Here is a 27,115-nt window from a genome sequence, read left to right on the forward strand (position 1 = left end):
GCACACATGTCTTTATTTTAGCATCTACATAACTCAAGAAAGAATGAGAATGCAAATTATAGCTAATTACATTTTCACCAGGGATTCGTAGCCTTAAAAAAAATTTTCCTCATCTTATTAAATAACAACCAATTTGTCAACATTTAATTTTCTTTAATTGCTATGTAAGTTATTTCCCAAACTCTGAAATCCTGAGGGTCGCAGGGATCTACCCCCATAGGGATGCAGAAACTGATACAAATGATTCTGGGACAGGCATATTTGAATTCAGTTGAAGTGATGGTCTTGCTCAGAATTTTAGGTGAGTTGCTTAATTCACATGTTAGAGGCTTTATCTTCATATACTAAGACACACATTTTTTGCCTAATTGTTCTTGTTAAGGTTAAATTCATTAATAATAAAACCTACAAAAGCAATAAAAATTAAATAAAGTATAAGTTTCTAGTACTACATTATTTATGTAGTGTACGTATGTATATTATTTACATTCAAAATTGACTCTTAGGATATTGTAATATATTACATTTTTACTGTATTATATGTATAAAATACAGTGAATCCTATGTACTTCATAATCCCATCATTACATATCATCTTTTGTACATATTTTTTCCAAAGCTTTGTATATATCCTCTTTTTTCCTTATAATCTCCTGAGTATTTTCTTATCCCTATAAATACTATTATGAGATATGAATTTATAGTAGCTATAGGATGTCCCAACAGAAGAAAGCACTGATAGAAAAATACTTCATTCTTTAAAAAAATGGGTGAGTCCAATTTTTCAGATATAAATACATAACTCTTGAAGCTAAGAAGTCACACCTTTAGCAAAACAGTAAATTGACATGATAAAGAAGACCAAAGTGCAAGAAAATAGAAATTATAAGTTCATCTTCCCTTTAGTGAAACGTTTGTTCCTAAAGGAAAACGTAATCAGCAGCTTTGGAAACTTGGAATTTAATATTATTAAAGTCATTAAAAAGGAGGCCATTACACTGAGATGGATCTTATACCTTCATAGCCTATGTCAGCAAACCAGAACCTAAAGCACAGTCAATGCACTTGAATCTGAGAAAACAAAACTTAAGAACAGCCAGTCACAAACAGCCAGCTGGGTTTTCCCAAACAAGGCAACTGCATAAGCCAGAGCCAATCCATTAATTTACTTGCTTTGCTTCCACTTCTCTACAAAAACCTCTCCCCTAGCTCCCATTGGAGGAGAACTCCTAACCACATTCTGTTTGATGCGGTCAAATTCAACGCATGCTCATATAAACTCAAGAATTTATATGTAGCTAAGTTTATGTATTAACAACTTATAATTGTAAATTCTGAGGTGTTCATGGGAAAATGAAAACTTTTTCTAAAACAAGCACTGGCATTGCTGCATCTTAGACTTCAAGGGTTACCAGTGATATAATGTTGTTTATTTAACATATCTTCTGTATATTCAGTACAGCGATTCAATCTGAAATCTCATTTTATCTTCTTTTAGATGAGATTCCCTACAGGCATGGAAAGAAGCAATCAGACAGTGACAGAGTTCATCCTGGTGGGCTTCACAACTGACCCTGTGATGCAGCTCGTCCTGTTTGTGGTGTTCCTTGGTGTGTATTCTGTGACTGTGGTAGGAAATACCACACTCATAATGTTGATCTGTAATGACTCCAGGCTGCACACTCCCATGTACTTTTTCATTGGGAACCTGTCTTTTCTAGATCTCTGGTTTTCTTCCGTCTACACCCCAAAGATCCTAGCGACCTGCATTTCTGACGACAAAAGCATCTCCTTTGCTGGCTGTGCAGCTCAGTTCTTCTTTTCTGCTGGGCTTGGGTATAGTGAGTGTTATTTATTGGCTACCATGGCTTATGACCGCTATGTGGCCATTTCCAACCCCCTGCTTTATGCTCAGGCCATGTCGAGGAGATTGTGCATCTGTTTGGTTATGTATTCCTATACTGGAGGTTTTGTCAGTGCAATACTACTCACAAGCAACACGTTCACAATGGACTATTGTGGTGACAATGTCATTGATGATTTTTTCTGTGATGTCCCACCCCTGGTGAAGTTGTCCTGTGATGTGAAAGAGAGCTACCAGGCTGTGCTGTACTTCGTCCTGGCCTCCAACGCCATTGCACCTGCAGTGCTCATACTGGCCTCCTACCTCTTCATCATTGGCGCCATCTTGAGGATCCGCTCCACCCAGGGCCGCCTCAAAGCCTTCTCCACATGCTCCTCCCACCTGATCTCTGTCACGTTATACTATGGCTCCATTCTCTACAGCTACTCTCGTCCAAGTTCCAGCTATTCCCTTGAGAGGGACAAAATGGTTTCTACATTTTATACTGTGGTGTTCCCCATGTTGAGCCCCATGATTTACAGTCTGAGGAATAAAGATGTGAAAGACGCCGTGAGAAAACTTTTCAGGTTAACACAATCTTAAGTCTAAACTGACGTGAATTACTGAAATCAGTGATAGTGAAACTAAACTCCTTCCATGGGAGGTTGGGGAACTGGATTGAAAAATACTTTTTTGTTTTCTCTTTACAAAAATCCAGTGAAAGAGATTTTACTTCTTTGTATTTGTTTTGTTTTAGTGATCAAACTATAATCTATACTGTGTAGTATACATTCAATTTTATATTAACATAGTTTTTAAAGCAGCATCAGGGTTTATTGCAAAATAGAAGTGTATATATTACTTATGGGATCTCAAAGGCTTACATTTTACTTAACTATCTACCTTGAGATTGACCCAGTTTTGTCTCTCTACATAATGGGCATTATGAGACTGTGAAGAAAGGGTATTTGGATTCTTGAGGCTTGTGCAATACACCCCAAATCCTTCTTGCGCCATACCCACAGAGCTTCTGTAGTAGTAAAACAATAAGAAATATTGAGAGTTTTGTGATGAAAAAAGAGAGGGCATTGATGTGTTAGATAAGAAGTGAAGATGAAAAGAAAGGTGACAAATGTTGAGTTAATACAAATGGTGAAATGGCTATAACTATTTGTTCTAAAATTTAAATTTGTGCATTTTATAAATGGGCTCATTACAATAGCTATAATCTTTGAGTAACAAACTTCTAAATTCTTAGGCTCAAACTAATCACTTGTCAAGTGCAACTAATGATCCTTAATTTGCAGTGTTGTTATAAAAAGTATTGAAAAAAATATCAACTAAACCTGCCACATTACTGAATATTGAGCTTTAAGTTTCTTCATACTTAAAATCTTCTGGTGGGGGTGGTGGCAAAAGGAGCACTGAGTCTAGAATATAGTGGGTTTTTGCTTGTTGATTTGTTTGTTCCAGTTTTATCCTCTCGATGTTATTTTGTTTCATAGGGAATACATTGCGTTATGGAATGAGAAACAGGATGGCAGAGTACTCATTCTATGTAGAAGAGATCACTCTTTTATGGTAATATACAATCCTAAAGACACATCTTTCTCTATGGCCTTAGGAAAGTGTTTGTTTTGTTTTTTATTTTTCTGGTGTTTTATTTGGTAATCTAAACAACTCTTAAAGATTTTGCCTAATAGTAAATTGATATAGAATGCAGGAGGTTTACAAAGATACTTTCTATGTACTCAATTAGAGCTTTATGAAGGAATTTGCAGGGAATGTTTTATGAAGAAATATTTGAAAAATCTTGAGCAAATTTACACCATTTTAACTATTTCGAATATTTTCTCCACACAACAAAGTTTTATTGTCAAACTTTAATGTCAAACTATATGCACAAAAGCCATCCCGTTCTTCTTTTCTCTTTCCAAACCTCCCAAAGACAATCAAGAGGATAAAATTTTAAAAAATCAAGTACTGCAAAGTATTCATATTGGGGGACATTAAATAACCCAATATTGTAGGTTTAAAATATGTAATTATAGCAAAATCATAATAAACAGTTAAGAGTGGTTTCTTCAATGGTTCATAGTTTTAAGTATGGTCTGTTGAATTTACCTGAAATATTGTGATGTTTTCAAATATGTGTATAAGCAAATGTTTAGAAAATAATTTTAGAGCATTCTGCAGAAAGATAACCTTCATCTCTGTGGGTTTATGGTCTGCATTACTTTCCAGAAGACCTATTTGCCATCTTTGTTTCTCAGATTATTGATGAGAGGGTTGAGCAATGGGCTGACCACAGTGTAGAACAGGGAAGCCACTTTGTCTTTCTCCAGGAAGTAGGTGGAACTTGGCCTTGAATACATGAAGAGCAAGGATCCATAGAAAAGCATGACCAAGGTTAGGTGGAGAAGGCCTTGTGGCTTCCTGAGGCTGTTCATAACCTTAGGATTTCCAGAAGTGTGTTGAAATAAGAAATCAGGATGGTAAGAATGCTATGGTGGACTGTGAAGCCCATCACACCCAGTCGGACATTTTCATAGACATGAGTTTCTGCAAAAGATATTTTTACCAATGGTGGTGCATCAAAGAAGAAGTGGTCAATGATATTTTTACCACAGAAACTCAGGCATAAATTCTTAGTAGGATAGGCTATGACATTCAAGAACCCTCCTACGTAGGAGCCAGCAGTGAGTCCAGTACAGAGAGAATGGGACATCATACTAGAATAAAGTAATGGGTTATAGATGGTCACATGGTGATTATAGGCCATGGCTGATAGGAAATAGCACTCAGTGTAGGTTACAGCACAGGAAAGTAAAAACTGGGCTCCACATCCAGCCAAGGAAATGCATTTATCTTCTGAGACACAAACAGCCAGGATTTGGGGAGTATACACAGAGGTGTACCTGAAACCCAGAAAAGACAGATTGCCAATAAAAAACTACATAGGCATGTGCAGGCGGGAATCAATTCAGATTAAGATAACCAGGGTCATGTTCCCTGACAAGGTTGTCAAGTAGAGCATCAGAAATATTCCAAACAAATCAGCTGCCGTGGGGATTTGCTGAGACGCTCACCAAGATCAATTCAGTCAGGATGCTGTGATTTCCAACTTTAATATCAACAGAGGAGAAAGCCTGATAAAGATTATTAGAAAAAATACATTTAGTATTATTCTATTGGAAGAAATAAACAAAGGTATCAATTAAGTCAACAATTAGTAGAGGCTTATGTATTTTATCCATTATTATCCAGAATGATATAATTTCAAGATTTTATTTTTTTCCTTTTTCTCCCCAAAGCTCCCCAGTACATAGTTCTGTATTCTTCGTTGTGGGTCCTTCTAGTTGTGGCATGTGGGACGCTGCCTCAGCGTGGTTTGATGAGCAGTGCCATGTCCGCGCCCAGGATCCGAACCAACGAAACACTGGGCCACCTACAGCGGGGCACATGAACTTAACCACTCGGCCATGGGGCCAGCCTCCAGCATGATATAATTTCAGATTTTGACTTGGGAACCACTGCAGTTGGAGTATAATCTGATTTTGGAATTAGGACTTTCACTTACTAATTGTTTAATGCATGACAAGTCCCGTAGTCTTCCCAAACAGATGAGAAAAATGAAGCTCCCTGACAGGTTGTCTAATTGAGTAAATAATCTATGTATTAAAACCCCCATACTGATGTTGAGTTTGTAATGAGTGTTCAATGAATTTGAGTATCCTTCACGTATTATTGAGAATTTATATGTCAGGCATTGTGTTGGTAGTTAAACAAAAACCCATATACTGTCCTACTACTGCTAATATTAGTACAAATAGAAAAATGCATATATTACTACTGAGTACAGGTGGTATCCTGAGTCCTATACTTAACTCAACACTTTCCACACTTTATAAGGCAAGTACTATCATGATCCTCATGAAGTTTAAGACATATTTTCAACATCACATAATTAGTCTACAGCAAAGCTGGTATTTTAACCCAGGAGTATCTTTATCAAGGATATATGCTCCCACTGTTAAGTCATTTATGTCTTTTATAGGTGAATTGTTTTCTCTCTTATTCTCCTGGCTAAGACAATCCTATAATCCTGTGACTACTGAATTTCCTTGCCTATTAAAAAAGAGCTTTAGAAAATATTTTTTTAAACATTACTGTTTTTTGTACTATTCTCTAGTTTATATGAGAGTTACATACATTGCTGAGGGCATTTTTCATATAGTAGATGCTGAACATTAGGAAGAACCAATTGTTTAGTGTCAAGGATATATTGAGACATCATGAATCTTTCAAAGTTGAAGTTCCAGACCTGTCAGAGAGAAGCTAAAAGGAGGTATCTAATTTAAAACATCACAGGATTAGGGCCGACCTTCCCCCTAGGTATAAAGGAAGTCTGAGAAGGCTAAAACCAACAGGATTGTGATTTACTTCAATGTTTAAGACATTTATCTTTGAGCTAAGCCAGAGTCAATGTTGTAACTAGAAGGCAAATTCAAGTTTTCTACCTCAAGTTCTACTGTTCCCACTTATTAGTTGATGAGGTATCTTAATCTTTCAAATGTAGGTGAGGGTGTTCAGAGAGGATGTGACTTTGTTGATGACACAGTGGTAAATGAAGCTTGGAGTCCTGAAGACCATTTCATTTTTGTACTAGTATATAATGAATCTTTTCTCTTTAGCACACAAAGGACAGATGCTTTAGGCATGCACACAAGGTTCTATAAACGGATTCTAACTTACCTTTATAATCCTCTCTCTCACCACTTGTCCACATCTATTTAGGACTTCAACAAGACTATATATTACTCAGATGTTGATTTCCCATAATACTCTAACACATCCTGTGAGCTTCACAGTTATGGTGCTATGCTGCTATACATTTGTACAATACAACTTTTTTCAGAATATGATGGAGATTGAATAGAGTTATCTTGGCAAAAATGTATGTTTTTTATACTGATAATGTATAAAATCATGGGTTACAGCCACCATCTCAGTAGTTATTATGAACTTTCTCTGCTATGTTATCACTTGTCTATACAAGGAAACATATCTGGTACTTACTAACTTCATTCTTAATACAATATACTTTGGGGAAAAATGAAATATCAGGACAGAGTCAAATACTACTCCTCTACTGTTACCCTCTAAAGAGGAAAATAGCTGGTAATTAAAAATTTCTAGCCTAAGCTCAAATTCTTCTTTGAAGAAAATATCTTAAATGAGACCTGAAAAATGAGCCCGATGCCATCCCATTGTCACCATAATGAGAGAAGGGATAGCAGTTCCGTGAGAAGAAAGAACATATAACAGAACTCTCCCTTGAGAGAGTCTGCCAAGTTCAAGGAGCTGAAGAGGTTAAATGAAGATTAGGATGGAGAGGAGAACCAGGGATGAGCCACAAGAGTTAGCTCACAGGACTTATGGAAGGCCATATTAAGCATTTTGTCCTTCAAACCAATAAAAATGGAAGCCATTGATATTATGAGGAAGTAACATCATCAGATTTACCTTTTTAAAGTTTATTTTGGCTTCAGATCAGAGAATGGATTGAAAGGGAGGAAAAGTCGCCTCTTAACTGGAATCATTCGGAAATCTTCAATTCTCTATTACTTGCTGAGAGAGCCTTACCAGAGGGTAAAGGCAGGAAAGAGAGTCGTTCAAACTTCTAGATAGAATTGCTAGGGATTGTATAAATCCGGACCTTATCTTGATAGACAAGACTCAAAGATTTTCAGTCTCGACCTCTCTTCTAGCCAGTAATGTGTATTTATATAATAACTTAACTTCAAAATAGTAGAAAACTCTTAAAGATAAGATCCTTTCAAAGTACCAGTTGGTAATGAAAGCATCCCCTCTCTATTTTTAAACAAGAAACTACAAAGTCTTGGAAGGAGTGGATAAATCAATTTGATGAGAGCTTTAGAACATTTAGTTAAGAGAATGATATAGTCACCATTCTAACTTCTGTGTGAAACATAATTTTATCACAACCACATCACATTGTATTTTGAATGAAATATCTAATATTTGAAAGAGAAAGAGTTAAATTAACCACAAACCAATAATGTATGAGAAGTATAGCAAAAGAAAGGCTACAACTCTTTACTGATTTCTTGATTTCAAAAGTAGATTTTGTTGTTTTACCCATGGAGTCTACCATGTTCTTGTGGTTTCTTTAGGCCAAGAGTTTACAGCATATGCATTGCTATACAGATGCCTAAGCCTTGGTCTCAAAAGTCTTTGCACACTTCTCTTCTCACTTTTGGAATCCTGCCACCACAACGTACATAATCCTCGGTTAGCTTGCTGCATAATGAGACATATGTTTGCTTTCTATTTGTGACCCCAGCTGAAAGCAAGCTGGCCCCAAGACATGTTAGTGGGTGCATTCTTCATCATCCAGCCCCCAGCTGAGCTAACTGCTAAACACAAAACTATGAGCAAGCCCAGTTGAGAGGAGACAGGTCTGGCATAGGCACACTTACATAATTGCACAATTTAAATGGCACCTGTGCTCAAATCATGATTCTACCCATTGGTAGCTCTGCAATCTTGGGAAAGTCTTTAACAACATTCAGCCCACATTCATTTACCTTTATAAGGTAAGAAAAATGTCAGTGCTATGTAGATCAAATGTGTCACACAGAGTATGTCCAGAAAATATATGTAACTGATGGTAACTATTTTTATTCTCAGAAGAATAAGTAATACCTGATTTATTTATAAAATCTGAGCTTGAGGAAAAAATAAATAAAGCCACTTTTCTACAAGGAAATAATTTAATCCAGAAGTGTGGTGTCCTTCAGAATCTTTCTAAAATCCTGAAAGTTAATATTTTTGTCACCTACGCACATGCAATTTGATAAAGAAGTGGCAGGCTTAGAAGTGCATAGGTCACTGGCCTTGAATCAAGGATAATCGTGATAGAAGTGCAGCCTGATACTAATCACCAGGGTGCATTTAAGAGTATCAAAGGTCCTCTTTGGAACGTAATTTCATCCACATGAAAAATTGGCCGATCCTTTTCCAGTAGCCACCTTCTATGATACCAAGTTAACATGTGATATAAAACCCATAATAAAGATAAAAATAGAAACATCATCTACAACGATACGGTGTGTTAGAATAGAGTAACAATCCTTATATATACATATATCCTTGGATACATGGGGAAATATCATCATCTTGGTTGAAGAGAGAGATGGAATCTACCAAAGACAAGAACATTTTTCTTTTCATTTAATATTTGCATGTTGATTCTTGTTTCCCTAAAAATCAATCGTGTGAACTCGTGTACATTCTCTAACAACTGTACTCCTTTGTTTCTTTATCTAAAATTTTAATGGCTTTTAAATTTTGGGGAGTCATAGACTTTTTAAAGAATGTGAGAGAGGCAATGATTCTTGTCCCCAACCTCCAAACTGCACATATGTATAAGTACACACAATTTTAGAGTGTTCACAAATCCCCAGAAATCTATCCATAGGTTTTGTCATGATGATTCTCAATTAAAAATTCTACCTCTAAGAGTTACCTAAGATTATTTTCCATGCTAGCATTCTATAATTATAAGAGCTGAGTCATAAATGTCTCAAACTTTGCATGTTTGGACTGAATTCCTAATATTCACTCCCCAAATTTGATCAATCTTCTCATTTCTTGTATCAGGTAATAAATCTATTCTTCCAGTTTCCCATGACACAAATTAGGAAACAACTTATCCACTTTCTCTTTTATCTCCTCTTCAATCTTCCAAGCGATCCTGGCGTCCATACCTATAAAACATATCCTGAAACTAAGCACTTCTCACCAGTTCATCTGCTACCACTTTGATCTAGAATATCATTATGTTTTGCCAAGAATGTTGTGATAGCCTTATAACTGGTCTACACACTTGTCCCTCTATAGCCTATTTTCAATATATCAGTCAGTGTATTTTTCCTTCACAGAAAAATATAATAAGGCAAGTCACTTTCAGCCTGTTCCTTAAACCACCCTAAATCCTTGCAATTTATTCTAAGGTAAAGTCAAATTTAATACAATGTGCCAAAGTTCCTCCAAGAGATAGCCCTCCCTTACCTATAGCTCGATATCTCCTAAGATTCACCCTTTGATTCATTCTGCTCCAACTTTGCTGAATTTCTCACTGTTTCTCAAAAATGCAAGCCTTTCCCCAGCATCAAAGATTTTGGAACTGATTATTCCTCTGGCTGCCAAACTATCCCCCAGATATTTGCCAGGCTCACACTCTCATATTATTTAAGTCTTATTTAATGTCGTTTTCTGACTGATACCCATCCTCATTACTATTTTAAATTCCATGCCCTCTTCCGACCAACAATTCCCATCCTCCTTTTTCTACTCACTCTCTGCCCTATTTTTCCCCAGACCTATTGCCATTGTCTAACTCCTGTCTATTAAGTTTATTGTCCACTTTTGCCTACCAGAATGCATTAACCATGGAGCAAAGAGATTTTTGTTTTGTTTAGTGCTGTATCTCAGTATATAGAACATTTCTAATAACTAACTCGCACTGAATGATATTTACAGAATAAATAAATGGATAATTACCTTTTTATCTTGATCCTACTTTTCCCAAAGTATTGTCTACTACTAACCTAGTTCAAACTATTCAGGACTAATCTACTCTCACATGGACTTTCCTGTTTTTACTAATAGGAAGGAAGAGTACATAAAGAGAGGACTCATAATTATTAAACTCATAACCTTCAAGATGGACTAAAATCTGTTCTGAATTTGAAATAAACTGCAATGAAAATGTGAATGTGAAATAAAAGACACAGAAAATGTCAGAGCCAATCATGCTAAGCATTCCATATTGAACACTTCTCAAGTTGTGTGTTCCCCTTTAGAAGTTCTGTTCCCTGCTTACTTCACTAGAATAATTAAAATTTCGAGAAAAATTTGTCCAACTAACACCTGAAAATGAGTACAAAGAAGGAAAAAACTGTTGGTACTTCGGACAACACAGAGTAGCATAACCGCTAGAGTGAAAAAGCATGCCGCCTTTTATGGCCTCTTGATTTCTCTACTGTGCAAATGAATATATGATCACCCAGCATAACTACCACACTGAATTTTGATTTCTACATAAGGGTTACATATACAATTGGTGGGAGTCCTATGGAGGGTAGTTGTGTGTGTGTGTGTTTATGTGTGTTTTACATAACAACAATCCTTTGAGAGCCAGGTCAGACTATATATACCCTCTAATCGCAGTTGGGGTCACAGAGAGTCCAAACCACGTAGCTGCTCCTGATCTCACTTGCTTACCCTTGATCAGGGAGGGACACTCCTGGAAGTGACACACTTTTTCCTCTCCTCTGATGTTTTTGTGTTTTTTCTTGGACCCAATATATGCATTTCCTCAACAGCCCTTTGGGATTCCTTCCCAAGAGCATCCCAAAAATATGTACTACAGTCTCCAGAGACTCAATCAGAGTTTATTTGGAGTATGGATATCATATGTCAATTAGGATAAGATGAAACTAGGAATATTTCATTGAGTATACTCTCTTAAAGAATCTAAGTTCCAATAGAATCATTAAATTTGTCTGATGACACACTCAAAGTTCTACTAATTAGACTTTTCTAGAATATATCATACCACTCATAATTTTTTTCCTTGACATATGCTCTTCTCTCTCTTCTAGGCTACCCTCCCTTATCTCATTCATCAAGAAACTCCTGGCAATCCCTGAAGTTATGGGTTGCACTGTATCTCCCTGGAATTCATACGTTGAAGCCCTAAGGCCCAGTAACTCAGAATGTGACTGAATTTGTAGATAGGGCCTTTATAGAGGTGATTAAGTTAAAATGAGGTGGTTAGAGTGAACGCTAAACCAACCTGACTGGTGCCTTCATAAAAAGAGGAAATGGAATTTTGGACACACAACAGAGACAGGTGTGCACAGTGAAAAGCTCATGTGAGGACACAGCAAGAGGGTGGCCATCTGAAAACCAAGGAAAGAAGCCTCAGAAGAAAGCAGCCCTGCTGACACTGTAATCTTGGCATTTTAGCCTCTAGAATTATGAGAAATAAATTTCTGTTGTTTATGTGACCCAGTGTGATATTCTTTTATGACAGCTCTAGGAAACTAATATATTTTCTTATTAACACTAGGGCTTTTTTATGTGGGTGCAGTCCCATATTTTATTTTATTTACTTATTTTTTAAGTTGATTCAAAGTGTTTTATTTAATTATTTATTTTTTAAAGATTGGCACCTGTGCTAACAACTGTTGCCAATCTCTTTTTTTTTTTTTCTGCTTTATCTCCCCAAACCCCCCCATACCTAGTTGTATATCATTACTTGCAGGTCCTTCCAGTTGTGGGATGTGGGACACTGCCTCGACATGGCCTGAGGAGCGGTGCCATGTCTGCACCCAGGATCCTAACCCTGGGCTGCCGCAGTGGAGCGCATGATCTTAACCACTCCGCGATGGAGCCAGCCCCCAGTCCCATATTTTATATGTAGAAATAACACTAAAATTAGGAAATGCGATGCATCATAATGAAATATTCTCCAATTTTTCATTAGTTCATACACAACATTGAGCAACCAAAGAAATATCAACATTCATAGAACCCTAATTGTTATCAGTCATTGCTTCACCTAGTAGACATTTTCACTCTGAATCTTTCCAGGGATATGAAGCTTTTTGAAATTTCTCTATTTCTCTTCTTATCTGTCTATTTCTATCCACATCTCCGTTTCTGCCTATGTCATGCAGCTGCTACGCTTTGGCACATAATTCTTTAATTTTAGGGGAGAATAGCCTCTTATTGACTTTAGTAAAGATATTTGTTTCTTCTCTACCTATGGCCAAGGAAATCTTTATATCACAGTAAGTCAGGAAATGAGGATCAAAAAGAAAAAATAAATTAGGTCCAAGGACCTTTTACAGTAGAAATTTTACTTCTGACCTCCTAACTGACTCTGTCTCCCAACAAATGGGGTAAGAACCTTTGGAGGGAGAAGTTCTGGGTTTGCATTCTTATTTTCTCACCTGTGAACTACATGATTTGAATAAAGTCATTTAATCCATCTAAATGAGGCAATGATTTCATCATCAATTTTATTATTTCTGTTTAAAGATTACAATATTATACATATGAGCAACTTATGAACTGTCAAGTGAAAATTAAAAGAATACAAATAATTGCTCTTTTTCAACTTTCTATAATCCCAGAAATTTTATAGATTTCATTTCAAGCTGACCAGCATAGCAGTTTTTCCAAATGTCCCTGATTCATTTACTTTAAAAACACATTCAAATATATTAGTACCAACTTAACAAAACAAATGCAGACTGGTGTTTCAACATTATCCAAAGATTTTTTTGTTTTCTTGTTTTATGTATTTCTGAGAGTACAGGCTGATAACAATGGTAAGGAGATAATCTGTGAAATAAAATATAGCCGTTGTTCGCCAAATATTTTCATTTAAGAAAATGTTGCTTTATCTAACATTTTCTTTAGGGCATTTTTAACACCTTTATTTCTTAAGCTGCAGATCAAAGGATTCGACATTGGAATCACCACAGTGAAAAACATCAACACAACTTTACTCCTTTCCAGTACACAGCTAGTACTTGGTCAGGAGTAAATGAATAAAACTGAACCATAATACAAGGGGACAGCTGTCAAGTGAGAGCCACAGTGGAGGAGCCTTGTGGAGGTGGCCTTGTATGGAGCAGGTCTTCAAAATGACAGCAATGATAAAGAGGCAGGGGCAGGAATAAGCATGGTGGAAACGATGACACTGGAGGCAACTATGAAGCAGACAGCCTAGTAGCTCTCTTTCATATCACGGGCCAACCTTACAAGAGGGGGCAAATCACAGAAGAAATCTATCCTTAATACAACTTCTCTAGTACCCCTCCAAAAAATTATCTCCTGTTGTTATTGGTGATTTAAAATAAATCCTATGCTTCCCCATTTTCTAAAGGATTTAAAACAGGTATGTGTATAGGTGAAGTTAAGCTGTGTTCTTATTTTAATTCTAGTCGTTTCACGGAATATAGAGAAAGACACAAATCTGGGCCCATAAATGCAAATTTCACACAGAACAAGGAGCTTCCTTGCACAGCACTCAACACTGGGGAAAAGAGAGTCTAATTGTGTAAACTTAATGCAAGGGTAAGGGGGCAGAGATGATTTTTAGAAGACAATGGGTTAAGTCATTAATATATAGCCATAAAAAAGAAGGAAATCCTGCTATTTGTGACAGCATGAATAACCCTAGAGGACATATTGATAAGTGAAATAATCCAGACTCAGAGAGAAAGATACTGTAGGATCTCACTTATATCTGGAATGAAGAAAGTCAAACTGCTAGAAGCAGAGAGTACAGTGGTGGTCGCCTGGGGGGGGGGGGCGCGGGGGCGGGGAGGAAGATGTTGGTTTAAGGGTACAAACTTTCAGTTATAATTTGAATAAATTCTGGGGATCTAATGTAGAAAATGCTGAATGTAGTTAACAATACTGTATTGTAAACTTGAAACTTGCTAAGAAAGTAAATCTTAAGTGCTCTTACCTTTCACAAAAAAATGGTAACTATGTGAAGTGATAGATGTGTTAATTAGCTTGGCTGTGATAATTATTTCACAAAGGAAATGTATATCAAAACATCATGTACATCTTAAATATATACAGTTTTTTTGTTTGTCAATAAAGAAGATTGCCTTTTGATGGAATACTCAAGGATTCATAACTGAGTCTTGGAAATAAAATGAATACTATGTCAGACCAAGTGCCGTATATTTGATTCTATATAAATCCTACAGGTCACTGCTATACTGTGACTTAGAAAGAGTGTGCCACAGCTCCAGATGAGATTGGGGACCTCTTCCTGAATTCAGCCCTCCCAGTGCTCATCCATGCATGCCCACTCTTGAAGCACAGAATGGAGGAAGAATTAATGTAAGGCAAGAGGCAGAGGACATCATAGAGCACCTAGGATTGCTAGGGACCACATAGGAAATACAAGAGGACCGAGCCACTTGGTCAACTGTGTCGGGCACCAGGGGCCAGAGGCCAGTTTTTTGTAGTAGAAGGATGACATTCTCAATGTTCATAGATGAGTGAATGAACAAAGGAAATTATTTTTGGCCAACTTTTTTTTTTATGATGCTGTTTTAGATTACATCAGAAATAGAATCAAATAGAAAGATTTCAAGTCCCATTTGGCCCACAGGCCAAACATTTATTGAACAGTGACTATGGACAATTTATTCAATTATGTGCTAATCACCAGAGATCTAACAGTGAACAACATAGAGAGTCCTTGTGCTGCTTCTAGTTCAGGTTTTTATGACTACAGAGCAAAGCAATTGCTTTATGTGATTGTGAGTACTTGAAAGACTTGCCCAAGACCATGAAGAGAGTTCATGGCAGAACCAGTATAATCTGAAATCCTAGAAATACATGCTGTGTGTTGTAGGTGCTCTAGAACTCAGTCTTTTATCCCCTTTTTTCATCCAAATGGTTTTCTCTACCTATACTGGAGCAGGAGTTCTAAATGTGGGTCCGTTCTTTACCAAGACGAACATAGATGGGCTTCAAAGGGTACAAGATTTCCCCCTGAAAATGCTCAGGAGAAATCTTGCTTCTGTGCTTATGTGTTCAAGAGAGTCTATTAGATTTTCAGTAGAGTCCATGGTTCAGAGCCACTGGTATACAGGTTTCAGGTTTGTATCCTTCAAAATGAAAGTCTTTTAGAGTGATGTTGACACTTCCTGCAATGGATGTTACCAAAGAAATTTGGGCAAGAAAGGATAAACTAGGTGAAATTTCCTTTAGAGTATCTTAGAACTCTCACCTTCTAAAATTGACTGCTGAAAAGAATTGTCAGCCAAACATTAAAGTCAATTCTCATTTTATCATATTGAACATATCCAGAAGAAGAAGTTTAGGTAAAATCTTATGAAAACATTGCCAAGAGGAGGGAGTAAGTAAGGGTATACCAATGTTTTATATTGCTATTGTGACAAAAAAAAGAAAGAAGACATCCTAAATTAAGAATTACTGTTCTTCATATGAAAGAACTTCAAATCAGAGCAGAGTGATTATGAATTATGTGATAATAGCATCAATGTAAGCAATCATTTTTAGGGTAATAGTTTGTCCTTCCATTTAATTTTATCTTAAAGAGAAACAAGTGTCCCTGTTCTCAAGAAATTTACCCTGTACTAAATATAGACAGGAAAGATGTTCATCAAGCCCATTCACTCTTCTGGACACACAGAAAGGTTACATTTCCCAGTCCACTTAGTAGCTAAGCCAGGATCATGTGACTACATTCTGGCCAATGGGATATAGCAAGAGTGATGTACACTATTTCTATTTCTGGGAATATAAGTACACAATAAAATCCTGTGTACAGTCATCCATATCACCCATCCTCTCTCTTCCCCTTCTGCCAAACCATGGTGGCCATGTTTGGTGATGATGATACCAAAAGAAGGAAGAAAATTGCCCCTCTAAGTCACCGATTAGCAGAAAGATGATGCACCCCAGAACTTGAAAAGTAATTTAGTCTAGCCCAGCCTGACTAAAATTGTTTTGTTGACTCATTTAAAAATCAAACAAATATATATTCAAAATCCAACAACTAAACAGGCATTCCAGTTGTTAAAAGTCAAAAACAAAGAAAAATGTAACATCTACCTTCAAGGAAGATATCTTACTCATGGAAAAAGGAAATGTAAGCAGATACTATAATACAATATCTTTTGCAGGCAAATGGAAAGGGGAAAAATCTGTTAATAGGACTTATGTCTGTACTTTCTAATACATTTTACTGTGAAACTCAAACTGCTTTAAAAATACAAAGTTTATTTAAAAAGTTAGGACAGGGTGGTTGTTATTTCATGAGAAGAGTGTTGACTTTGAAAGGGCTTGAACATGAAGGGGAAGTTTGAAGGGGATTTTCATTTTTCTGCTATATTCTTCAGAGTTTTTGACTCTTTTTAGTAGCAAGCATGCATTAATGTAACTGTGTAATGAATTAAAAATGGTTTGCCTATCTTTAGTAAATATATGAAATATAATTAATGATATTGTTTATGAATTATATGTTTGACTTTTGCTTTCTTAAGTAATTATTTATCCATGCATGGACTGCCAGAAAATAAATTTTAACTTCCACTTAGCAGGGAAAAGACACCTTTCCTGAAGAGTTTTTGCCATCTTGTGTGTGTACAAGTAATAACACACGTTTAATGTAACCATATATGTGCTCAACAAGAAGTACCTTCCGTTAGCCAGGTTCTGTGGCTCTAAATGCTTTTGTAGAATTCATACCCTTCAAAATATCCACAACCAAGAAACCCTACTTTGTAGCACTTACTATGCTGAAAAATTTACACGCATTTGCAGATATGTGTTTCCTGTCTCTTCCCTAAACCTTAAACCCAGAGAAGGCTGGGTCCACGTGTGTTTTTGCTCGCTGATGTATTACATCCTATCTTTAGCATAGCCCCCTGCACAGAATCTAGAAAAGTAGCACTTGATAACTATTTGCTGAGTTAGTTAACTCATGTGCTGAAACACAATTATCTCCAATTATCATTTAAATCAAAAAAAGCAATACTCAGAACAGTGTGTACAATTTCTTCCTATTTACCTGCGTATTCAAAGATATATTCATGTATATGCTTGTAAATGGATAAAAATCCTCCAGAAGGAAACATAGGAACTATTAATACTGATACATGTTAGAAAAGAAAACTGGAGGTCTGCACTGTGATGATCGCTTCTTATTGTGTATACATTTGCATACCTTATTGGAATATTTAACATGAACGTATATTATTTTTCAATATAAAAGCATAAACCAAACAATAAATAGTATAACTATTACCAAATGTAGATACCAAATTACTTCTATTTTTCATTATAAAAAACAGAGGAATAGGGGCTGGCCCCGTGGCCGAGTGGTTAAGTTTGCGCGCTCCGCTGCAGGCTGCCCAGTGTTTCGTTGGTTCGGATCCTTTGCGCGGATATGGCACTGCTCATCGAACCACGGAGGCAGCGTCCCACATGCCACAACTGGAGGGACCCACAACGAAGAATATACAGCTATGTACTGGGGGGCTTCGGGGAGAAAAAGGAAAAAAATAAAATCTTTAAAAAAAAAACCAGAGGAATAAAATTCAACATCTTTTTAAAATTTTATTTTATTAAAAATTGTATATATGTAAGGTGCACAATGTGATGTTGTGTTTTACATATACGTAATGAAATGATTACGATTGTCAAGCTAATAAAATAAAATTTTATTTTATTAAAAGTTGTATATATGTAAGGTGCACAATGTGATGTTGTGTTTTACACATACATAATGAAATGATTACGATTGTCAAGCATATGTATCTCCACACAAGATTATCATTTTTGCATGTCTGTTGAGAGCTCTTGAGATCTACTTTCTTAGCAAATTTCCAGTATAAAATAAAGTGTTATTAACTACAGTCACCATGTCATACACTAGATTTCTAGAACTTATTCATCCTACATAACAGAAACTGTATGTCTTTTGGCTGGCATCTCTCATTTCCTGCACTTCCTTGCCCCTGGTAACCACTGTTCTACTCTCTACTTCATTAAATTTGACTTTTTCAGGTTCTACATATAAGTGAGATCATGCAGTATTTTTCTTTCTAAGTCTGGCTTATTACACTTAGCATAATATCCTCCAGATTCATCTATATTGTCACTATATATCTCACAGTTTCTTTATCCATTCATGCATCAATGAACACTTAGATTATTTCCATATCCTGGCTATTGTGGAAAATGCTGCAATGAACATGGGAGCACAGATATCTCTTCAAGGTGCTAATTTCATTTTCTTTGAATATATACTCAGAAGTTGGATTGCTGGCTTATATGGTAGTTCTTTTTATTGAGGAAACTCCATACTCTTTTCCATAATGTCTGTAACAATTTACATTTCTACCAAAAGTGCACAAGGGTCCTCTTTGTTCCACATACTCGACAAAATTTATCTTTTGTCTTTTTGCTAGTAGTCATCCTAACAGGTGTGAGGTGGTATCTCACTGTGATTTTGATTTGCATTTCCCTGTTGATTAGTAATGTAGAGAATCTTTTTATATGCCTGTTGGCCATTTGTGCGTCTTCTCTGGAAAAATGTCTATTCGACTTCTTAGCCCATTTTTTAATCAGGTTGTTTGGTTTTGTTGTTATTTAGTTGTTTGGGTTCCTTATGTATTTTGAATACTCATTCTTTAGCAGAGCTATGGTTTGGAAACATTTTCTCCCAATATATAGGTTGCTTTTTAAATATGTTGATTGTTTCCTTTGCTCTGCAAAAGCTTTTTAATTTGATGTAGTTCTTCACTTTTGTTTTCTGTGCTTTTGTGTCATATCAAAAAAATCATTGTCAAGACCAATGTCAAGGATATTTTACCCTATGTTTTCTTCCAGGAGTTTTGTGTGTGTGTGTGTGTGTGAGGAAGATTAGCCCCCAAATAACTGCTTCCAATCCTCCTATTTCCACTGAAGAAGACTGGCTGTGAGCTAACATCCATGCCCATCTTCCTCTACTTTATATGTGGGATGCCTACAACAGCATGGTGTGCCAAGTGGGGCCATGTCTGCACCCCGGATCCGAGCCGGTGAACCCCGGGCCACAGAGAAGTGGAATGTGCAAAGTTAACCGCTGCGCCACCGGGCCAGGCCCTCTTCTAGGAGTTTTTATGTCTCTGGTCTTATATTTAAGTCTTTAATTCACTTTGAGTTGATTATTGGATATACTGTAAGACCGGGGTCCCCTATCACTGTTTTGCATAATTCCACATGCCTTTTTATTTCAAGCTTTTAATTTTTACATTAAACCTTAGCATTGTAATATCTAACTATTCAAACTTATCATTTCCTCTTTTCAGGACCTCTCTAGTATAATGTTTGCTCTGCCATGTATTGGTTCTATTGTGTGTGCATGTGTGTGTGTGTGTGTGTGTGTGGCATAGTTATATCCATTCAGAGGATTAAACAAATCTAATATATTTCAAAGCAAAAGGCCAGGGAAATTTTTTTAAAAGTTGGTAAAAAAAAATATAACCAGGTAGAGAAAAGGAAAGCAAGTATCATTTTTTATCTGAGTGCTCAGCACTGTTTCCTTCCCCTTACTGACTTCATCAGAATGTACCAGGAAGCCCTGACTCTCTTTTCAAAATAATATTCTGCACTTCTCTATCGCAAATTTCTAAAATCCCTCAAGAACAAAATTGTCTTTATTTATTATTTTTTTAATGGAAGGTCCTTGGGGAATAGTCATGAGTTAATCATAAAATGTTTATTATTCTCTTTTAGTGTTATAGCTATTTGAGCTTTCTTTTCTTCTTCAGTTCCTTCTCTCTTTCTGTCCTTCTTTCTTTCCATTTTTTATGAGCAGGTATAATGGTACCCTACAAGGAGTAATTGCCCTAAATATCAGGAGGACCAGGTTCTTAACATGGTTGTGCTTCTAATTCTATGACCTTGAGCAGATTAATTTCTAACTCCACTTATTAGTTTTCTCACTTGACAAAGAAAGGGCTCATTTTAGAGCATTTCTAAGGTAGTTTTCACTTCTAACATTTCTGTGACTCAAAAAAAACTGTATAGGAGTTTGAAGCTTGAGAAATCAGAAATCAGAAATTCTTCAAAGAATCTATTACAGCAAAATGACAATTTAAACTATTCTTGCCTGTACGAGACTGAGGCCCCAAGGCCCAACGTGGTTACTGATCCTCTTTCTAACAAGATGACTTGGGCATCATTAACATTGATTGGGTGCTGGGGGATGGGCAATTACTAAAATTGAGAGAAATTTTTTGCCCTACTTCTAAACAACTTTCAGAGGAACTAATCAATCAAGGCAATTTTAAATAACAAAATTTCCTAGATTATAATTTCTGTTCAGCTGTGAAAGTTAGCTCCTGGGCCCTGATCCAGGTCAGCTAGCAAAGAAGGACTGGTGCTGGGGAAGGACAATACCTTTGTAAATTGATGTAAGTTGGGAGGGCCACTTTCCAACAATAATGTTCTTTGGATCCTGTCTTCTTGGGGTTTGATCCCTTGCCCTAGAAAACAAAAGAAAAATGTATTCCAACTCAGCAAAAACTGGCAAACTTAATTTATAAAGATCAGAAGCTCTAAGAAAGACTGTAATTCAAGTCTTTGCTTCATTGAAGGACATGTGTCTTGCACGAGGACACCTCTGGTTTGAACACCAGCTCTTGATGTTGAGCAAGTTATTAAAACTCTTGAGTTTCAGTTCCTTCAAATGTAACAGTAGGTTAAACAAAACTACCTGCAGTGGAGAATTAAATGAGATAATGCCCATAACGTCCCTGGAACATAGTAAGAACTCAGTACATATCAATTGTCATTATTGCTTAGTGATCACTATTATTCTTACCCAGGCTATTGCAGTAGATCCTACCAGGTCCCCTCAGCTCTAGTTGTTCTTCATTCCTGACCATCCCACACAAAGCCACCTCTGCAGTTGTTAGTGCTACAGGTTATAAATGTTGGTCTTCCTATGGAAAGAATAATGCCCCAACTCCACAAACTAATTAGGCCATAATCTGACTCTATCTATTTTTCTATGAATAACTCCTACCACTTTACTTCACATTTCTTAAAATCCCAGCTAAATTAGACCCTTTTTTGTCATATCCTCATGCCCTTCTCATGCCATTCTCTCCACCTGGTTTCCTTCTCACCATTGCTAGATGTCCAAATCCTACCTTCACTGTCAATCTCAAGGATCACCTCCTCCATGAAACTATTCACAGCCATAAACCAATATGAAGTTTTCTTCCTTCCTTTCTTCCTTATTTCATTTGAGTCTGCACCAAACCATGTATTTGCTTCTTATTACATTTTTGCAAGCATTTTAGTCATTTATACATTAGCCATGCTTTATTTGATTGGAAATTTTCTAAAGATAGAGACTATATATTTCTGGTTATTTTGATTAATAGTAATAAATGCCAACAAATTTATATATTATTTTAACTTCAATAAATAATCCTATTTCATTGCTCACAAAAGGTTATAAATCCATTATATAAATGAGGAAAATGAAGCTGTCCTAGAAGCAAGGTAGCTTCTGGAGAGCGCACAGAAAGTTAGTGACAAAGTTATGTCTAAAACTCAGCTCTTTGACTTCATGCCCTGTGATCTTCCCATATCAATACTATTCTATTCTTGTGTAGACAATATTAATGGTATTCTATCATTGTTGTCAGTGGTTCTCATGCATGCAGGCTTCCCACATACCAACTTACATATTTTCTAGAATATTATTTGGATCTCAATTTTACAAAACAATATTACATAAAAATTGTAACACATTTAACTTTTCTAGCCCACTCTTGATTCCCCCTTCTGCTCTTTTCCCCTTGCTTCACTGCACAGTCTTCCCCACCAGAAGATCCACAGGCCCAGAACCTCCTAAGACCCCTTAGAAACACCTCATCAAGGGAAAAATCTGTGGCGTGGGACCTCAGGTGTAAAACCAGGGAAAATAAGATATGGGGCAGGGGTGGTGAATGCATCTTTTACAACAGCAAATAGTAAATTAAATATTTGAAGTCTATACATTGGTAAGACAATGCTTAAAATAGTGTTATTGATTGATAATGAATAATGAATAGGTCAAAACAGACTTTGTCTCAAATCCCAGCCCCAACATAAAATAAATAGGAGAGAGTTAGAATCCTTGAAAAGGACAACAGAGAATTAATCAGACACTGTAAAGAGGATTCCAAGGTCCTTTTTCAGTAGATGTTTTAAAAAAACATACTCTTTATACAAAGCTTGAACAACACAGAAATGTAGAGGGAATTTTTTTTTTTTCACCACACAAATATAATTGCTACTCTTAGGTGATTTCTTTCTTTTCTTCCTTTCTTTTCATCTTTCTTTGTGTGCAGTGCTTTTAAACATGTATTTAACATTTTACTTTTATTTCTTAATGAGAAAAAATAATATTTTCATGGTTTTACAGAAACTTTGTTGAGGTTGGTAATAGCTGAAAAATATTTCTTTGTAAAGGACATAATGTAACTATTCACTAGGCTTAAATGTTCACTGGAGTGAAATCATTGTTTCAATAGCTCATCATTCCATCTGTAGCTAGGGGCACCTGGGCACTACAGCTTTTACTTTCAGGATGAAAGTCATAAGAAGCCATTTTCAAATCATTTTGAAATTCTTCTTTTCTTTTTGCTTAAAGGTACACACCTGGATACTTCTTTGAGATGGAACATGCTCCCTTATTCTATATAAATCTGACAGTCAGCATTTTGTAAAGTAAACATAACATAAAATGTATCATGTTAAATATTATAAATGTATAATTCCGTCACATTAAGTACATCCACATTGTCACCCAACCATCACCACCATCCATCTCCAGAATTGTTTTTTCATCATCCCAAACTAAAATTCTGTACTCATCAAATAATAACTCCACATTGTCCCCTCTCGCAACCCCTGGAAACCACTATTCTACATTGTGTTTCTATAAGTTTAACTACTCTTAGTGTCTTTTAAAAGTGGAATCATACAATAGTTGTCCTTTTGTGTCTGGCTTATTTCACTAAGCCTAATGTCTTTAAGGTTCAGCCTGGCTGTAACTTGTGTCAAAATTTCATTCCTTTTTATGGCTGAATAATATTCCATTGTATGGATATATCACATTTGATAATGCATTCATTCTTCAATGGACATTTGGGTTATTTCCACCTTTGGCTATGGTGACTAGTGCTCCTATGAATGTCAATCAGTTTTTAAGACATGTAAAGACAAAGTAAATATTTTATATTGAGACAAAGATGAACATGGTAATATAAAATATTGGACAGTTTATAGTCGCTCATTCAACAAATATTGCTAAGCACCTACTCTGTAGTAGGCGTTCTTCTAGGGGAACAGTGGTGAACAAAAAGAGCCTTGAGGGGCCACTCCGGTGGCATAATGGTTAAGTTTACACATTCCACTTTGGCCACTCTGGGTTTACAGGTTCAGATCTTGGGTGTGGACCTATCATCGCTTGTCCAACCACACTGTGGTGGTACCCCACATAAAATAGAGGAAGATTGGCATAGATGTTAACTCAACAACAATGTTCCTCAAGCATAAAGAGGAAGATTGGCAACAGCTGTCAGCTCAGGGCCAATCTTCCTCACACACACACACACACATACACTCACAAAAAAGAGCTTTGCAATCAGCGTTTAAAGTGTAGATATTCCAAGAAATATGGGGATGAAGATGGGGCAGCTGGCCCCCCTGGCCTGGTAAACTTAAACCTTAGGTACTCTTTAGAAAGCAGCCTAAACAGAGCAGGTCTGATGGCAACCCCCAGGCATTCCACAGAGACTAACGTCAACATCCGCTGCTCTGCTCTCTGCTTCACTACAAGATGCTAGTTTATCCTAAGTCAGGCACTTGAACAACTACTTCAACAACCCTATTGTGGTAAAGGAGCCATTGTGATGCAGGATAGTACACACTACAGGTGCCCATGGAGATGCAGTCAAGCAAGAGTTCGTAGATAGATGGGCCTGGTGAAGTGTCCTGACAAATGCAGCTCCACATAGGCTCCTAAATCTGTATTCATATTTATCATATATGTCTATACCTTTCCACTGGTTGTCATTTTACTGATGTCTAGGCTGCAACATGACTATCTAACAACTCGTAAACATTCAGCAAATTAGAGATTCATCTGATTTTGAACTAAATAATATGTAAACATTAGATTTGATATGAATTCCATTTTCATTGTAACAACAAATCTCAATATTGCATCTGTCAAAAATAGAAGATTCAGAACAGATTTAATATCATTTTTAACTTAAATTTCAGTTCCTTTAAATATATGAATGCTGTAAAAATCAATTTGCAAATTATTATTGAAAATATGCATTAACCTTGTTTATAATAATTTTAACTGAAAAACTTAGATAAAACTGTTGTGCTCATGGAAGCAAACTCAAGTTCCCCAATCACAAATTTGGAAGAAAAATTTTTTGCAATTTTTATAAAATTCAGGTAGCTTCCTTATTATTGTGTATTATATGTTTATTATTATAATATGATGTTTAAATAACAAATGTCTGAACAAACCCCATTTAGATACTCTAGTCCTTTCTCTATTGCTTCAGTGTGCTGAATAATTATCATAATTCTTTATTTTACCATGACATAAAGGAAAGTTGACCCTTGTGATGGCTAATTTTATGTATCAACTTGACTAGGCCACAATGCCCACACATGTGGTCAAACATAATTCTGGTATCTCCATGATAGTGTTTTTGAATGAGATTAACATTAAATTCATTGAAATTTGAGGAAAGTAGATTGCCTCCCATAATGAGCATGAGCCTCATCCAATCAATTGAAGCATTGACTAGAATAAAAAATTAGCTTTCACTGAGCCAGATCAAATTCCTCACCAGACAACTTTCTGACTTGATCTGCAACATTGGCTTTCCCTGAATCGTCAATCTGATGGTCTTTGGGCTTGAAATGTAACATCTACTCTTTCCTGGGTCTCCAGCCTCCCACCTCCCCCTGCAGGCTTTGGACTTGCCAGGCTCCATAATTATATGAGTCAGTTCCTTAAATCTCATTCTATATTTACACATGAATCCTATTGGTTCTGTTTCTCTGGAGGAACCTTTCCAATACAAACACCAATAATAATGACAAACAACTAGAATACTCATTATGCACCAGGACACCATTCTTCTCATTTTATAAAAATTAACTGTGTATTTATCACATAGATAATTTATTGTTAGTGCTGTCAATCAACTCTGACTCCAGTGACCTTGTTCACAGCAGAGCAGAACCCTGTCCAATCTTTTCACACTATCCTCCCACCTTCGGGCTCTATATCAAACAATGCTCCACTGTTATTCACAGGGTTTTCATGGCCGTTTTTTCAGAAGTAGGCAGCCAGGTCCTTCTTCTTAGTCTGTAGTGTCTGTAAGCTCCACTGAAACCTGTCCACCCTGGGCGACCAACACCAATACCAGTGGCATATCTTTCAGCATCACAGCAACACACAGCCTCCACAGTATGACAACCAGCACATGGGTGGTTCCCTGACCAGGAAATGAACTATGTTGATGTGGTAAGTACACTGGATTTTAACCACTACAACACCAGGGCGGGCTGTAGATAATTCATTAGGGATCTGGTATTCCTGTTCTCATCTCCTAATCCAAGATACAATTGAGAAAGGGGTTATCATGCCTCCTTGCACTTCATTGTTTTCTCCTGCAAACTGAGAGCATTATAAAGCACAGATACAAATATTACTTAAATTCCAATGTGGAGTTTTGGGTAAATTAACTTAACTTGTTATTTCTAACAGTTTCAATATTTATGCAAAGCACAAATAAAGACCTTCATTCTTTAACTCCTTACTGTAGAAATATAAAACATAACCTTGTGATTATGTGCATTTTCTCTCTTAAGGGGAAATCTCAACTGTCAAATAAAAAAGTGTAAGATATTTTTAAAGTACTAGTGATGAAGTGTCTGGTAATAACACAGAAATCAATTTTTTTACATGCAGCATTATTTAGGGATTGTCACAGATAAAAAACACCTCAGTCAATGTCACACTGGTAAAATAGCCTGTATTTATTGAGGATTTATTACAGCAAGGCACAAAACTAGGTATCTAAAGTTTATTGTCTGATTTAAATTATATTAGGATGCTAAATATTGTCTCACTTTTACCAAAGTTCCCCAAAACAAGGACTACCTACTAGGTGAATGAACTTCTGGATTTTATTTTATTTTTTTATTACTTTATTGAGGTCATACTGGCTTATAACATTGTGTAAATTTCAGGTGTACATTATTATGTTTCAGTTTTCTTACAGACTGCACTGCGTTCACTACTCTATCTAGAACAAGCATTTGTGTTCAGTCAGGGTTTGTGGAGTGCCTCTGACCCTGTTTACCATCTTCATGATGGTTGGTTAAAGATCTTTTCTTTGAAGAACTGGTTAATGCTTGTTCCATAAGCATCGGATTTATACTTTCTAATTTTTTTGGAATTTGAATTACTGGAAATCAATATTTCAATTTTCCTATGTTGCCTATCACGTAATTATTTTCATTTTCTTTACATAAATGTTTTGAGTTACTCTTTCTTTAGAATATATATTTCTAAAATTTATTTGTAAATTT

General features: G+C 36.3%; 1 protein-coding gene and 1 pseudogene across 1 annotated transcript; one reads left to right on the forward strand and one right to left on the reverse strand.

Moving 5' to 3' along the window:
- The first annotated feature begins 1,498 nt into the window (after positions 1-1,498).
- LOC103567154 (olfactory receptor 9G19-like) lies at positions 1,499-2,446 on the forward strand. The gene has a single exon (XM_008543769.2). It carries the CDS (start codon positions 1,499-1,501, stop codon positions 2,444-2,446), a length of 948 nt encoding a protein of 315 aa, XP_008541991.2.
- A 1,604-nt stretch (positions 2,447-4,050) lies between these two features.
- Positions 4,051-21,694, reverse strand: LOC139074616 (olfactory receptor 9G4-like; annotated as a pseudogene).
- Between the last annotated feature and the right edge of the window lie 5,421 nt (positions 21,695-27,115).

The sequence above is a fragment of the Equus przewalskii genome, chromosome 11 (genome assembly GCF_037783145.1).
Source record: "Equus przewalskii isolate Varuska chromosome 11, EquPr2, whole genome shotgun sequence".
Lineage (NCBI taxonomy): Eukaryota > Metazoa > Chordata > Mammalia > Perissodactyla > Equidae > Equus > Equus przewalskii.

Coding starts and splice junctions, on each gene's coding strand:
- LOC103567154 (XM_008543769.2), top strand. CDS start 1,499: ATGAGATTCCCTACAGGCATGGAAAGAAGCAATCAGACAGTGACAGAG.